A 17464-nucleotide genomic window follows, 5' to 3' on the forward strand; every position below is an offset into this window, starting at 1 on the left:
TGAATTTAAGATGTAGAATAATAATGGCCTACATGCTGAAACCCAAATGCCTCTCCCAATTAAAATATTAAACATATGAAAGTTTTTTGTATCCAAGTAGATTTTTAACAAAATAATTATTCATCCATGTCAAATTTTAGCTTTAACCAGACTTCACGTACATACTTTAATGGTCAGTTGGATCTCGGATATAAACTATTGGACTTTATGGTGCTGAACCCTCGATTTCATGGCCAGTGCAGTGCACCACTGGCCTCTGGTTCACTAATCGCACTCCGAAGCGGAACAAAACAACCGCATTAAGACCCTTGGCGAAGAGGTGGTCTTGGTCCGGTTCATTTGTGGTGAGAACATGATCTGACCACGATCTGACCCAACGATCAGGTGTACTCCACAGGTTTAAGCTAAACGTAACCAGGTGGTTATTTCCCTCATAATTAGGCTACTACAACTATGAATAAATGCCATCTCTGCCGTTGCTCCATGTTAAACTGCACAGAAATCTGCACTAGTCCAGAACACAGGGCCTTCTTCCTGTATTTACCCGATTTGGTGTGTTGGGTTTTTCCCTTGTGTGGAAACAAACCAAACCAAGGGGGAAACGCTCCAAGTTTACAAAGACTAGAGCAAATGAACTATACACTATAATGCGCCTTTGAAGACACACTGGGAAACATGCTGCACAAGGCCAGGTGTGCCTGGCTCTGTATACATTTAACAGCATGAGGTCAATTCCCTGAGATGAGGTTAAAACGATTGTGTTAATAGTAAATAAATAGTTTGTGGCGATTTGGCTCAATAATGCACTGGTCTGTTTGCTCTGGCTACTGGGCTCATGCAGATCTCCACATTGGGGGTCCTCAGTTCGTGGCGTAACCAGCAAGCTGACTGGCGCATTTTTTTTATGAAAGTCGGGACTGTCTCCGTAAACAGATGCCATGTTGAGTGCTACGAGAACTCCCCGTTCATATTTCAGCCAGTGGCCGGTCTCCTTATTTATAATATCGCTGGTCATACAATAGTAATTAAAAGCCATAACTAATCTGGACAGCAATCGAACAACTGGTCAGCTTGCATAATTTCAGTCCTGTCTGTAGCTCTGTGGGTTTTCATTTTTTTTTATTAATAGACATCAAGGATGAGGTCCTGCATGTCAAATCAAATTTGTCTCTCAGAAAAAAACAATATAATAAAAATGATATAAATGCTAAACAATTAAACATGATATTTATGATCAAATGATAAAAGCAGACATTTTATAGACAGTTAAAGGGAAAAATTGGTGTGTGTCACGTATCACTTTATTTGACACTCAAGGTCACTGGATGTACACAATATTCGAGTAAGTTCTGTTATAATGGCTTGGTAAAAAGCAAGTATCTGGGTTTAAACAAAAAGTAATAACGCTGGTTAAACAAAACTGTTTAAAAGAAGGAAAGAAAAATAAAAGAATCCATTTCTTTATGAGAAGCACTGACATAAATTACAAATCTTTACATCATCCATTTAAAGGAAAAAAAGAAAAGGAAAAATAAATGTTGTAGGCACATCCTCAGCTGACCTCTCAGTTTCTGCATGCCCCGAATACATTTGATGCAGTTTGTGTCACAGAGTGTTTGATTTTGTTTTTTTTGCATAGTTTTGAGTCCATCACTTAAAAATCGTCGCTCCTTTAGCTGAACCCTGTGAACACATTCCGACTCAGCGGGACACAATGACCATCAATGAGCATCAATGTAGTTAGTAAACACGGCAAGTCTCTCTCATTTCACTGAGAACATGAGAAACCTCAGATTGCCTGAACTTTCCTATGACAGTCTTGAAATAAAAAAAAAAAGAAACTTGGAGACATTAATAGGTGGCAAGTACAGGAATCCTTATAAAAAGATACAACGCTTCATGTTGCACAGCAACAGTAAGAACACAAATTCTTCTGAATGGCTTTGCAACAAGTTTGATTAAGAGAAAAAGAAAATAAAAATCTGTCCGTACATCATGCCAGCTGCCCACCTACTGTAGAAAGGTTAGAAGTTCTTCATTTCAGACCTCTGAAGGCAGCTCACTGGTACACCGCTGTCACCAGTCCTCAAGGTACAGCCTCCAAACAGAGAGTCATGTTCTAGTGACTGCTGTTCTTCATTTCAGACATCTGAAGGCAGCTCACTGGTACAGCCATCACCAGTCCTAGAGATACTGCCTCCAAAAAAAATGAAAGTCATGTTCTAGCGACTGCTGAGAAACATAAATAACGCTCAGTTTCAATCGTCGCAATCAACGGTTTCCCTTCACTGTTTTTCAGACTGATGCTCAACTGGCAGACGGTACAAAGTCACACTTCACAGAACAGCTCCTGCTGTCATTAGGTCCTCAACGGCTGCTTACGCCTCTGAATGCATCTCACTGTCATTAATCTGTGGGCCGTCATTGTCCCCTAGGAGCTCCGTTTCGGGCACAGACGCATCCTCGCTGTGCAGGCCATTCTGGGAGGCGCCATCAGCCATGTTCTCCTCAGCTGCCTTAGTATCATCACTCAGGAGGCCCGCCCTATCCGTGCCCGAGGCATTGGATGGTGCCGTAGTGACGTAGCCTGTGCTGGTAGAGCCACTGCCACTGTGATGCGAACCGGCCTTAGCTACCATCTGCGGGTGCATCTGCTGTGAGGGCATTTGCATGGGGATCTGCATAGGGTAGAAGTTCTGGAGGTATGGGTAGGCAGGCACAGGCTGGTAGCCATTGACGGGGATGTACAGCTGAGGCGGGACCATCGGCCTCATTTGGCCTTTCATGGGCATAAACTGGGGCTGGGGGAACGGTGAGGCTTTCTTGGGTGTGACATAGCGGGCAGCGCTGATGTTACTAACAGGGCTTGTGCTGAGAGAACTCGTCTGGGTGGTGTTGCTGGCTCCGGAGGTCTGCGCCGAGCTGTTGTAGTTGGACAAGCTTTCCCAAGTGCGTAAGCGTGCATGGATGTCCTTGAAGCGTGGCCGCCGCGCTGGGAACTCGTTCCAGCACTCCAGCATGAGCGTGTAGATCCAGGAAGGGCAGTCATCGGGGCAGGACAGCACTTGTCTGTTGCGCACCATCTCAATCACATCCTGGTTGGAGTAGCCGCAGTAGGGCTGCAGGCCATAGCTGAAGATCTCCCACAGCACCACCCCGTAGGACCAGATATCAGAGTCGGTTGAGAACTTGCCGTACATTATGGCTTCTGGGGACATCCACCGGATGGGGAAAGGACTGTTTCCCATCAGCTTGTAGTAGTCAGCGGAGTAAACATCCCGAAACAGCCCAAGGTCAAGAATCTTCACGTTGAGCTTGTCGCAGACCAAGATGTTCCGAGCAGCCAGATCTTTGTGGACAACATGGTGGCTGGACAAGTACTCCATCCCGGCCGCCACCTGGGTGACTATGTGCAGGAAGTCTGCCTGTTCCAGAGCCGACTTGACCGTTTTGTCATCGTCAGAGCTGCCCACGTCAGAGTGTGGAGAGCGCATGACCAGGAACTCGTGCAGGTCACCATGGCCTGAATAACTGAAGATCATGCTCATGGGCTGCTCTTTGGTCACGACACCAAGGAGGCACACAATGTTGGGGTGCTGGAGGCGGGAACGGAGCATTGCCTCATGACGAAACTCTTCCCGCAGACTTCCCTCATCCTTGTCTTTCACCGTTTTGATGGCCACCACCTGGGTCTGCTCTCCAGGGGCTGTGCCATAGAGGTGACCTTTGTAGACCTTTCCAAAGCGATCCTCTCCAAGCTCCTCCATGAACCGTACAGCTGACAAGTTGACTTCTCTGAGCTTTGCCTAAGAGGAAGAGTTTATGCATTAGAAACTTCACTGGTGTGGTTACATCATTCACTAGCTGTCTCGCAGTTACGCAGTTTCATTATCATGACTGCCAATTCAATCTCACAAGAAATAATAAGCAGCAGATCTTCCCTGATGTGAGTAATACCTGATGCTTGTGCTGGTTGAGGAGTGGCATCTCCATATCCTGACTAGGAGAGGCTGTGAGCTGCCGACGAGGAGGACTGTCAACCGACTCCTTCTGCTTGTTACGGCACATGCAGACCAGGAAGAAGAGGCAGGCAATAACCAGTGGGATGGCGATACTGGGGATGAGGATGTAGAGGATCTCCTTCTTCACATTCTCTGGGGGTTCTGGAATTCAACACATTCAATGTAACCCATAGAAACAGACCATATGAGTTCGTGCATTCACAGCTGTGTTGCATGTACTACATGCATGGTGGCAAGTATAGGATTATTGATCATAATTGGCAGAATGTTCTACTCACTGCATGGACGGATGTCACAGAGGTCAACCCTCACACGGGAATCAAGAGTGAAGCACCAAGGACTTTCCATTTGCCCCCCTGGGTTCCTGCAGAAGTTGTGCCCTCCTCTGAGCTCGGGATATTCCACAGGTGTCAGGTGGTGGTTGTGTGGATATTGGGCACTCCAGGATTGGCACTGGTATCCAGACTTGGTTACACTGACGGTACCTCTGTAGTTGGCACCACTGCCATTATAACAGCTGTGATCTGTAGGAGAATCTTTCACAAGGATTGAAAATTAGAGAAAAGAAATGGACAGCCAGCTGCAAAACTACTGCACACACCAGGGATAAATGGGTGACAATGGGGTATTTGGCCATGGTTGCCCAATCTACCCTGAAGAGTTAAGCTCCAAACCTAATCTAATACATCTGATGCAGACAATGAAGGTCCTCACTGGCTTCTAAATATTAGCGCCAGATGTGTTGGAGCTGATTAGGACGATTAGGCACCCCTGTATTACACTATATGATGTTATTGGTGCTAAGAGACATGACCTGGCATACATCACTAGAGGGCGCTCTTGATTCATGCGTTTCCTCCACAGCAAGTGACTATGCTTGCTTTTAGCACACATCTAGAAGACCAAGATGACACCCAGGAAGGTAGGACAACTGGCCCAAAAAGGCTATGCTCTATGCTATAGGCTAGGCTATGTATATATACTTTATTGCAGACATTATTTGTTGAGGGCTGCTGGCCAGGTCTTTTATTTGTTCTACTCTGGCCAGAACTGATCCGAGTGATTGGAGTTCCACATGCCTTAGGTGTACTGGAATGTAAAACAGAACAAAAATGCAAACTGGCTGGGGGGTCTCTGAAGACCTTTGGAAAGGTGGGCTTCATTGTGCTGGCATCATTGTGCTGGCATCCAATTACTTAGTTTACAAAAGACTTATTGTCAACATCAAGTTCCCAGACGGGACTGTGGAAGGTCTACCTACATGTCTCCAGACGGTCGACAGGCACGCCAATGCGCATGCAGCTGGCAGCATCGGGTGAGCCTGGGTGGGGCAGCAAGTGGCAGTTGGGCAGCTCCAGCTGCATGAGGATCAGAGGGTTGGAGCGGGCGATGGTGTACTCTGTGCGGCACAGGTCGTTCTCCAGGGCTTCGCACTCATCCCTGCAGAGCTGCCGCTGTCTTGGGCCCCTGTTGCCTTCCTCACACAGCGGGAAGACGTAGTGGCAGAAGGAGGGGATGGCGAACTGAGAGCACTGGTCAGACAGCTGGGTGGAAGTTCCAATCATGGTAAATGCAGCTAAAGGGAAGAGAAAGTAATGGGAAAGGTGAAGTACAATGAAAGGACAAGATCAACTGATCAGAAGTCAGACTGAGGTTAGAATATTAAATGATTAAATAAGTGAATGGCATGAACATGGAAAGACTAATACTAATACCCTCTTAAATGCTTCCAAGTTTAATACTGAATGATCCACTATCTCTGTACCCTGAATTCCTCTGGATGAGGCAGAAGGCAACAGAAGAAAATAGTTGCGTAACCTGAGCCTTTTTCAGTTAGGGGCATTTTTCCATTGGGCTAAAACACTGAACCCTTACTTGAGAGAGATTACATGTAAATAAAAGTAATGCAATTACACGAACTCAATTTCCTGAGAGAAGAGAAGCCAAACATGACATCAACAGAGTCATTCCAGGCTAAAGAATGGCAGGACCCTATTTTCTCTGACAGAGTTATTGCAAAGAATTTATTTAATTTCTGTACTTGATGATAAGATTAAAGTCCTAAAGTTCTGTTTCATCGTCCTTCTGGTCTCTTAAAACTAAGTTACTTTAAGCGACTGCGGCCAAACCTGGCATCAATTTCAGGAGGGGGAAAAAAAGCATGCATTTTAATCTCTTTAACATGACCGTTTAGAAATGCTCTAAAATCTCTGCGCATGATACTTCCAGATGTCTGCTGGGGCAATTTTCACCAATCATATTTGATGCATTACATATTTTTAAATGAAAACCATAGATCTGAAATTTCTGCAAATAATTTTTACCATATGCTTTCACGGGGAGTGTTTCTTACAGTTAAACATACTGTACATGGAAACACTGAGCAGAAGTTCCAGCAATAGTGGCAGCAATTTCAATCACAATACACAGTCAATTATTTGTATAGGACTGAGCCCAGATCTGTACACTACACTAAAAGGCTTTAAATGACAAACAGCTTGGAACTTGGCAATCAGGGTAATGTGAGATGAGCCAATTGAGTCATTTTATGATCAATCACATGGAGAAAAGAATTGGGACACCTGCTCTTTCATTGTTTCTTCCAAAATCAAGAGTATTTATAACAAAATTTTTAAAAATCCTGCTTTTGGTGGAGTAACTGTCTCCACTGTCCATGGAAGGCTTTCTACTAGATTTTGTATTGCTGTGAAAATTTGATTGCATTCAGAGACAAGAGCGTCAGTGAGGTCAGGATGTTGAATGATCACCACCCCACCTCATCCCAAAAGTATTAGATAGAGCGCCAACCTTCCAGGGAACACAGTTCCACCGCTCACAGCTCACTGCTAGTAGGACTTATACCTCTATAGCAAACAGCTGGCATTAGGCATGGTGCCAAGGTTCACATTTATCTGCTCCAGAGAGTCCTATGCTATATCAGTACTTTTCTACAGACAAGCTGTGTGTGTGCAAATTTGCACATCTTTTCCAGCAATGGGTGCAATGTAAAGAAGGGGAATGCATTAATTAGAAGGGGTGTCCACAAACATTTGGGCTTACTGACCTGCAAAAATACATTTGGCCTTATTGTGACTCTAACTGACTCTTACCTGTGATTCGGTTCTCACTTTCTCCCTGCATCTGCAGAGACTCCACATAGATGCTCCTGTTTCCGATAAAGCGTGCACAGGCGATGCCCCGGTATGGCTGACAGAAACCCTTCTCATGGGTCCTAAAAAAACACAAAAACATAAGGTCAGGATTCCTATACTACCTTCTTTAACTGGTGCTCGTTATGTGATCACAAGCAGTAACCCCATGTAGAGAGAACACGGCAACACTTTTTCTTCCCAGATACTGATCTCCTCTACAACATCTGGAGAATTCAAGCCTTTCTCTCCAGAGAGGCCACCCAGGTGCTTGTTCAGTCCCTCATCATTTCAAGACTTAACTTTCAAGACCTAACTCCCTTCAGACTGGTCTTCCAACGTGTACCACCAGGCTCTTGCAATTGATCCAGAACTGTGTGTCAATTTTCTAAGATCAGCAATGTAACTCCTATACTCCAATCCCTACAATGGCTTCCTGTAGCTGTCCATCAGACCCAAAATCCTGGCACTGGCAAAAAAAGTTCCTTCAATACCTAATGGCAATGGTCAAAACCCAATCCGTACCAATAGCCTTTTGAGCTTCAAATATGGCTCAGCATGAGCCACCATTCTTCAAGACTTATGGAAGACAAGCATCTAGACTCAATCTCACATAATTTAGCACTAATCTTGCACTAATGAAAGGTTTGTGATTGAACTTGTGTCACTCTGGATAAGAACATCTGCTAAATGCCATAAATGTAGACTGTGACTGTTTACCTACTAAGCTTTAAAATGAGCCGTCTTTTAGAAACTCTTCACTTAGGATGAGCACCTATACATAGTCCATCAAGCTCAAACTACTTAAAAGGTCATTTACTCCACAAGAAAAAACACACTGCTAACATAATCAGGCTAGAATTGTTATGGGATGGGATCATATCCTAAGAAAAAGCTGGATTGGAAATTGGAGGAAGACGTATATCAGCCCAATATTTTTCCCCAATCTATTTCCAGTCATCTGTAGCTCAGCATTACCAAGATATCTGTAGATAAATGTTTACATTAAGTTAAGTTTACATTCCAAAATGTCTACAAGCTGCCACATTCAAAATGTACTGAAGACCTTGTGTATAAAACTGGTGCCAAGGCAAATATGTCTAATTTTAATGAATTCCTCACAACTGCCATTTGAAATGTCCCATGTTTCTCTAATGCAGGCCAAGAACACGCATTGATCTGCCCCAGTGAGAAGCCACAGCGGCTCTTGTAACGCAACACCTCTCTTATGAGAAACCACCATCAAATTGGCACCAGGCTGGTATTTTAATTAGACAACTCTCTGGAGAGGAAGAACTTGCAGTGGAAAGCACAACAAGATCCACAAGAGAACACACAACAAAAAAAAACTATACACACCAACATGCTCAAAAACAGCACAGACGTGCTCCAAAACACGTATATTAACCCGGCCCTGAACCGAATTCTTCTTCCACTGGTATACTAATGGTCTGAATATGGAGTATAAGCAGTTTACCTACATTTGAACAGCTTACATGTCCGCTATCAAACCTGTCTTCCAAACTCTTCTAAGATTCAGAATTTGTGGTCAGGAGGGGTTCTCAGGAGGTGCTCGAACATAAGATGCCTGGTATGCATTTTAACTCATTAGCACCGTTCATAGCTTTCCATTCGCAGTGTGTGGTAGCACTGAGGTAATGTTGGAGAGTGATGAAAGATGAAGAAGGTATTCAACAGGAAGCGGGTAGGCAAGTTTACCAGCATGCTGCTCCTGATAAGCTATCGCTCATGTTTACCCAGTTCAGAGCTTATAAATCAGAATGTGGACCCAACCTTTTTTGTCTGAACATGACCATCAGTGGACATATTCTCTCAGAACTGACCATAGGTGGACAAACTGTGTCTGAACCTGACCATCGGTAGACATATTCTCTAAGAACCTGACCATCGGTGGACAAAGTCTCTTTCTTAACCTGACCATTGGTGAACATATTCTCTCAAAACCTGACCATCAGTGGACAAACTGTATCTAAACAAACCATTGGTGGACGAATTCTCCAACAACCGGACCATCGGTGGAAAAGTTCTGTCTCAACAAGCCTAGCAAAATTCTGTATGAACCTGACTGGAGCCTACAAACAGTCACAAATTGACCACAGCCTGGCAAAACCACCAACCAGAGGCTGAACAAACCTCCAAACAATTGTTTCTAATAGCAGTACCTGCTTTGTTACCTTGGTGAGGATGTAACAGCTTTTAACAACGACAGCAAACATCAGACATCAGACATCTGTAAACTGAACTAAAATATAAAAGCCTTATCATCATCATCATCATCATCAGTCCAATAGCAAGCTCAAATTTCACTTTAACTAAAGCCGAGCTTAAATCTAATTTAAATTTTACTATGACCCTGACCCTGGACAATTCAGGCATGTGAATGGCAAGATCTTCATAGCATACATTTTCGAGTTCTAACACTGGACCAGCTATGGAGAGACGATGAGGACACGCTGACCTGAGGTATGTGGGTCTGTGGGTTTTGGTCATAAGAATCCAGCAGAACTCACGTTGATTGTTTATTGCGCTACTTTTTGCTAGCTGCTTTTCTCATCAAACTCTACTGCTGCACTGACCAAAATCCCTATCACCCTGATGCCGAGGGTCCTCCGTGGTCCTGTTTATGTAATTATGAAAAGAGAAGATGCTGATCTGTACGGACGGACACTGCAGAAATGTGAGGTTCCTGGCTACATTTTGAGACTGAGCAACTGGAATTGGTTATAAATCATAGAGACATATACAAAGTGTCTCTTACAACACTCTAGGGGAGTCTGTCAAGAACCTACTTAGCAGCATAATGGTGGAATCGCCATTGAAATTTGTTTTGGGAGAATACAGACATTTTCCAGGGCCGCATCCGTCATGCTGTAAGCATTAGTCCACACTAACCTTGAGTGTACGTGCATGTGCTTCACAGAACTGTACATGAAATCTGATAGCGGGGGTTGGTAAGCCTTCTCCATCAGCGCAAACTGAAGGCTTTCCACTTATAATCAAATCCAGAAGCTTGCCTACTAATACAAGGAGGGGGGCTTCAGAGTAAATAACACTTTAAGATATTGTAACTGAAAGTGGCAGATATGACTAAGTCCACATTGCTTTGTTCCGAATGGGAGTCAGTCTGTCCAGCGCCATTAGGACTAGCCCATTATGCCAGGCAGGAAAATGAAACCACAGGGAGATAGCAAACTGCATGGCCCCTTATTTTAGACATCCAGCCCTGGAGGCCTTTTTTGGAAAGAGACAGAGGCGACATGATCCTAAACAAACTGAGCAACTCGAGCGCTGGTCACCAGCCAGGCCTTCCACCAGCTAGGCCTTCTGCTACTCAGTCTCTGAATGATGTTTATGTAGGATATGATACACTTCTAACCATCAGGAGTGGGAAATGACAGAACAGATTACGATCACGATAATTAGGGTCATGTTGCGCGGCTAGATCACAGTCATCAGCAGGGCTGGGCGATATGGTAAACATATCATATCAATATTTTAACACATTTTTACAATACATGATATTTATCATGATAGATGTGATAGCAGACTAAATGCATCAGTAGTGACAGATTCTAAAAAAAACTATTATTCATAGACTCTCCCAAACTCAGTACAGTAATTTGTCATTCAAAAATGGTACCGCACTTCAGTGTTCTTTAAGCACCGACGACATCCTTGATATGCTTAGAAAAGCATATTGTGCATCACAATAACACAATTTATCATGATACAGTCAAATATTGTCATATTGCCCAGCTTGATATCGTTGTCAGCTGTTCTTAACAAAATAATTCTCGTAAAAATCGAATTTACACAATTTCCCACTGATCCCAGATGTAGTCATTATGCCAAGACATGTTTGGTGTTTAAAACCTCTATTTTTCTGCTGAAGTTACAAGGCTAGCACTGCTAACAAACACTAGAGGTCAACGGTCACTCAAATCTTGTCTTATATACATGCTAACAGTTCTCTCAACCCACTAAAAGCGAAACCATGCACAATACCAACTCATGTACACAGGCATATAGACACTACATAATATGGGTGGGAGGTAGGTAGTTAAGCCAACAGGTAGGTAGAACATCTGTGGTTGCAATGGAAATGACATGTCATTTCACAAACAGACAGATTAGGCAAAATATGGAGAAATGGAAAAAAAAAAAAAAAAAAAAAAATCTATATATGGATATGTACAATTTTGCACATATTAATTTACCATTACTGTTCATTTTCTCAGTGTAACATGCCTAAATGTGGCATGTACGAAGGCTTTTCCATTCCTCTTATATTCCAATATGTTACATTCACTTGATGAAGACCTGGATGCAGTTTGAGAAGGTTGAGAGATGTGTGAGATCCTGGATTAAGAGAACAGAGAAAAGAGAGTAATGACTTCTAGAGCTTGGTAGAAGCATTAGCCTCGTAGCTCCAGTACTACAAAAAAATAAATAAATAAATAAAGAAAAAAAATTGGGCTAATTTGGGTTTTGTACATGTTTGGAAACTGTAAAACTGTTAAATGCTGAATGAAAAATAGTTTTTTCACCAAACCCTTCCTTCACTGACCATCCACACATTTCAGAACAAAAAGTGTACATATAATACACACAATAGGCCTGATTCTCAGACTTCAGTGCACTGTGAGAGACTCTGACTGAATATCACTGTATTCAGTGTTTGATCGCATTTTAATGTAGCAGTTAAACGAGCCGCTACCGTTTCTCCTCTTTTCCAGTGCTGTAATGTTCAATTTCTGTTTCTAACACCCAGCACCCACTCCTGCTGCTTATGATAGCTTATACATCTTTTCTCTTTCAATGTGTGTGTGTGTGTATAGAGAGTAGGGGGGGGGGGTCTACTTTCCAGAAGAATTTCACCCTATTCACATTTCATTTTGCTGAAGGCTCACCGTGGCGCATTGCCAAAAGAGCTGTCAATGGCCAAGACGCCCAGTGCAGTCGACATCAATATCACATATGGTTACAATTTTACTTTAGTTTAAAGTGGCTGGGAGGAATTTTCTCTTCAGAAAAGAAATGTTTGAAGACTTGAGCTTAACAAGAATTAGATTTACTTCCTACTTCTTTTGGCAAAACTATGGTGGAGGGCAGGGAGAGATAAATGCCTGCATAAATATAAGATGGATTGCAGTGGAGGAGGACTTATAAAAGTTACCACACGGACGAAATTCTGAAACTTAAGAGAAAAGTGAACAGAATATTAACACATCTCAACACCATCCTGGAGAACTGACCACAACCAATACACCTAATGGGGAGGAACATGAAGAATGCAGGATTAATCTTACAACCCATATGGAAATCTGATATATGGCAGGACTGGACGCATTTTTCTAAATATATGTACTATATGTGTATTATATACACATTATATAGTAACATACTGTACACTGCACACTATTATATATCTAAACGTATATGTATATTTACATACATATGTGGTAAACATACAAGCACATATTATAGTACATATTTTAATGTGAGAAACAGACATAAGGAAATATATGTGAACACTATGTATAGTATATATACACACTTATAGTACATATATGTAATATGTACAATATTTCTCTCATACACTGTTAAATATATGTGTGTAATTGAATTGAAAATGTCAAGTTTTTCAATATGTGAGAAATGTATTATGGATACAAGGAACTTCTGTTATATGAAAACTATATATTGCCCTAGATCATTATTCCCAATGGGCTGTGCATATTTTTTCATGTACATATATTTTGTATACATACATTTATCCAAATTATATATTGGACTAATATGCATAATATATCGTAGTGTGTATGGACAAAAGTATTTGGACACCTGTTCATTCATTGTTTCTTCTAAAACCAAGGGTATTAAGAGTTTATCCTGCTTTTTGTTGGAGTAACTGTCTCTACTGTCCAGAGAAGACTTTCTACTAGATTTAGGAGCATTGCTATGATGATTTAATTGCATTTAGCAACAAGAATGTTAGCTAGGTCAGACTGTTGGATGAACACCACCCCACCCATTTTAGTATGTGAGAAATACATGTTGTATATAAAGAAACTCCATATACTGTAATAAAGGTCACATCTGAAATCTATATACCAGTATAGAAATGAAATGAGGTTTAACAATCTTCACACGTCTTATGAGTGCAAATGGAGGTCTCTGTGTGTCTGTCAGCAGAAGAACCACATCTGCTCATCTGTATCCGTTTACTCAGACACAATATTCAGAGCTTTTTTCCCCATTAAAATATGCCTTCATGTGGTGCAGTCATCTAAACTAGAGTTTGCATTCGGAGCCCATCTACAGAGACCGCTACGCCTTCAGTCTCGGATCGAATCGCTGCCGATTATTCTTCTAACTGCAAGTAATAGAAGCAGTCTGGAACCTGTATTTATGCAAAGAGGTCTCGGATGGGGAGACTTCAAAAGAGCCGAGTCGCAGTGTGGATTCGTGACTACACTAAAGAAAAAAGTAGCTAATTTTTTGCAGGACATCCTTCCCTGCCATCTCGGAGCCATTTTTCATAACAAATGAACGGCTCAGCAGGCTAACGCCGAGAACCAAAACACACTTGCCAATGCAGCCGCACTGCACATTCTGCACAGGAGCCTTCCGTCATTTCTAAAGAGTGTGCCAGAGGACACAGGGAGGAGGAGTTAGCATGGATACTCCAACTGTGCTGCGGCCTTCGATGAAACCCGAGGGGCAGAAAATGGCCCTCAGACTTCACGGCCCGGTCCTTGACGGGGAGGCATAAAACAGAGGACGCGTTGTGTGGCCTAGAGAAGAGCTCACACACACAAACATACACACACTCCCATCTCCCTGCATCCAGAGCTATGACTGAACAACCTTCAGTAATTTTGGGCCTTTATTGACGAGCAATGATCAACACCTTGCTGTGGCCGATACTGCTAGCAGCTCAAGTGTCACAAGGGCAAGACATGTTAAAACTCAGGTAATGCTTTATTTGAGGGCTACCTATACAGCGACACTTGACACGTGTATAACCTCTTATAAGGGTAACTGCATTTATATGAACAACTGCTTTTCCTGTTACCACTACCGAGACACTGGTGAGTTGATATGTGCATCAACACAAGCCGTACTACTGTAATGCACCTGCAACAGTATACTGTATATTCACAAACATATGTAGTAATCATACAAGCACATACATTACATATATGTAATATGTAAGATACTTAAGATACTCATACACTTAAATATATGAAATTGAAAATACCATATTTGTACCATATTACCATAGCTGAAGCCACACTACTGTAATGCATATGTACAGCAAATGAATCACCAGTAGATCCATCATTACATTAAAGTTATTATTATGAAGCTACACTGTTTGAGACATTTATTATAAGGTGGGCCCCATTTCCCTAAAAGCCAGCCTTCATAAGGCTACATAACACCTACATTAACCTAAACACTTCTAAATTCTTACTGCGAAATGCCCTGTGTCAATGATTGGGGTAATTTCTTCACCTCAGAAGGCGTAATGACAGCTGACGCTTGTTGGAATAATCCTTCATAAATGTTTATGTAGGTTTAGGTCAGATGTCATGAACAGTATATTGTGAAGCCCAGAGCTCAAACCAGTGCCTATCAGCTCCAGTCTACTCCAGCAAAGCAGGCACAATGTCTTCATTCAAAAACCTTACGGCCACCAAAAGCAGACTCCTGTTTGAAGCTCCTTGTGTGTTGTGTCGGAGCATTCCTCGCTCGCAGATGGCCAAAGTAATAGAATTAAGGATCAGAAACAGGAATGGCGGTGGGCGGAATTGGGAGAAAACCCAGCTGAAGCCCAACATCTGTGTACTCAATCGAAAGGGAGGTGAATAGAGCTCCCAGTGGACGAGCAGCCGTGATCTTACACAGTGCCCAGTCAGGCTCTGACAGAGGCCAGAAGGCTTGCTGCCGGAATGCTTGACCGGTACATGAGCAAAAAGCTAGACGGTACTGCTCCAAAAAACAGAAAGGTCTGTTTAATGTGATTTAAACCTACTGAAACCTGTTTAGACCCAGCTATCTGGGCAGTAGGGGAGTTTTCTACACAGGAATGGAACATAAGAATAAATATGAATAAACATTTACCCCTTAAACTTCAAAAGATGTCCACACTGTGCTTTATTTTACAGTAATTACATGGAAAACAAGGTAGAAATAAAGGCATTATTATGTTATGAGCAAAAAACTGAATTCAAATTAACTGCTTACTATGATTTAAATGCATAAGTGTATCATATTGGGACATACATACATTTTCACCAATGGACAAAAGTATTGGGACACCTGCTCATTCATTATATTTTTGAATTCAAGGTTCAAGGCAAAGAGTTTATCCTGATTTAGTTGGAGTAACCATCTCTACTGTCCTGGGAAGGCAGTGTTCTACTAGATTTTGGAGCATTAGTAAGGTCAGAGTGTTGGATGATCACCACCCCACCTCATTCCCAACTGCCCAGCTCATCTTAATAGTACAGGATGGAGCACCACCATCATCATTCCAGAGAACACAGTCCCACTGCCCCACAGCTCAATATCTCAATGCTGGGATCTTTATACCCCTCATCAGAGGGGATGTCCACAAATATTTGGACATGTGTACATGCAGTATGCAGTGAACGTCAAAGTAAATATCAATTATAGCACATCAGTGTCATAGGTTATGCATGTTTGTATGTTAATCTATGGCTAAAATACATGTACTGTATAATAAGCTGCAAATAAGTTGGTGCGTGTGTAAATCTAATCTAATTAATGGACAGGTTGGGTTTCTTAGTGCTCCAGCTCCAGCCACTAATTTGTTCGGTTCCACCAGTAGCTCATCTAATTTCATTTACTGAAGGACTGATTAGATAAACCAGGTACTGGATGGCGACTGTAAATATGGGGGTTTCTTGAGGAGAGGCCTGTGTTAAGTTTATTAAGTTAAGTGTTTAAACGTATGAGATAAAACGGCTTCAAATATTCAAACTTTCTCATCTGGCCGCACAGCACCAGTCCTACAAAGCAGACACCTCAGTCACGCTGCATTTCAATTCAGCAATGCGGACAACGAGCACAGGGCCTGCTGCGAAGGACACAAGCAAACAAACAAGACCTGCGCCAAGAAATGAAAGGCCCCGACTGTGTTCTGCAAATGGTCCCCAAGACAGGCCGAGAATACTTCACCAGAAACTCCCTAGAAGACTTTTACTCTGTTCGGGACGTAGGAAGCAGCTAATTGGGACACAGCCATTAAATGCTCCACAAACTAGCAGGCTAATTGCTGGGAATCTCTATAAAGATCACAAGGCCCAACAAGATGCACTAAAAAGCTTTGGTTTAACGGACGCCTCAGGACAGGACAGTGCTGTAGTGCCCGTTTCTCCATTTCAGCTGGTCATTCCGATCCACACTGACCACTCGTTGATTTGCAAGAGGAAGGCTTTAATTGTGGGACTCTGTCTGACATCATATATCACCACAAGAGGGCGATAATTACCCCCGCAATGACAATCCTGACCAGTACAGGAATGAAAAGAGGAACACTTTCCCCTGCCACATGAGCTGGAGAGAGTCTTGGGATTTCCAAATAAAACTGGAGCCAAAGCAGAAGGAGCCAATGACATCCTCACTGAGCTTTATACTGCGCAGAGTGGAGGTTTCAGGGCTCGTTTTATGAGTGACACACCCCTATAATCTGCACAAACACACAGGCATTCAGTTTTTTACTTTTTACAATGTCAGGACATCAATGCAGATATCCCTGCGGTCTAAAAAGCTTGTATAACTTTTTCCAGTTTTCACTTTTTTGCCATAATGTGGAACTTGCAATTTTTCTTTACATTGTGTCACAACAGAAATGGACCAATAGAAATGCTCCAAACCTGGAATAAAGTCTTTCACACAGACTGATCATACAGCACTGCACATTAACAGCTTTTAGCATATCTTGTATCTACATGCAATAATCCTAATACATCATATATATATATATATATATATATATATATATATATATATATATATATATACACACACACACACACACACACACACACACACACACACACACACACACACACACACACCAGCACCATCTGCACAACACTGAGTGGGTCGTCTTTGTGCCTTCACATGGTCAACAGATCTGACCATCTGAGGCATGGACTCCACAAAGCTCCATAAAGGTGTCCTGTGGTATCTGGCACCAAACCGTTAGCAGCAGATTCCCAAGTCCTTAAGTAGTGA

General features: G+C 42.5%; 1 protein-coding gene across 2 annotated transcripts in view; it reads right to left on the minus strand.

Moving 5' to 3' along the window:
* Nucleotides 1–1175: 1175 nt before the first annotated feature.
* Nucleotides 1176–17464, minus strand: part of ror2 (receptor tyrosine kinase-like orphan receptor 2) — a 94638-nt gene continuing 78349 nt past the window's right edge. The window contains exons 5-9 of one of the 2 annotated variants that reach the window (XM_072659264.1): nt 7133–7254; nt 5284–5598; nt 4301–4546; nt 3958–4163; nt 1176–3806 (exon numbers count right to left, since the gene is read on the minus strand). In XM_072659264.1, the coding sequence (XP_072515365.1) occupies nt 2379–3806; nt 3958–4163; nt 4301–4546; nt 5284–5598; nt 7133–7254 (2317 nt within the window). In that variant the 3' untranslated portion in view covers nt 1176–2378. Of the gene's footprint in view, nt 3807–3957; nt 4164–4300; nt 4559–5283; nt 5599–7132; nt 7255–17464 lie in introns of both variants that reach the window. The other variant, XM_072659263.1, reaches the window with a different exon arrangement.

The sequence above is a fragment of the Salminus brasiliensis genome, chromosome 16 (genome assembly GCF_030463535.1).
Source record: "Salminus brasiliensis chromosome 16, fSalBra1.hap2, whole genome shotgun sequence".
In the NCBI taxonomy this organism is placed as follows: Eukaryota; Metazoa; Chordata; class Actinopteri; order Characiformes; family Bryconidae; genus Salminus; species Salminus brasiliensis.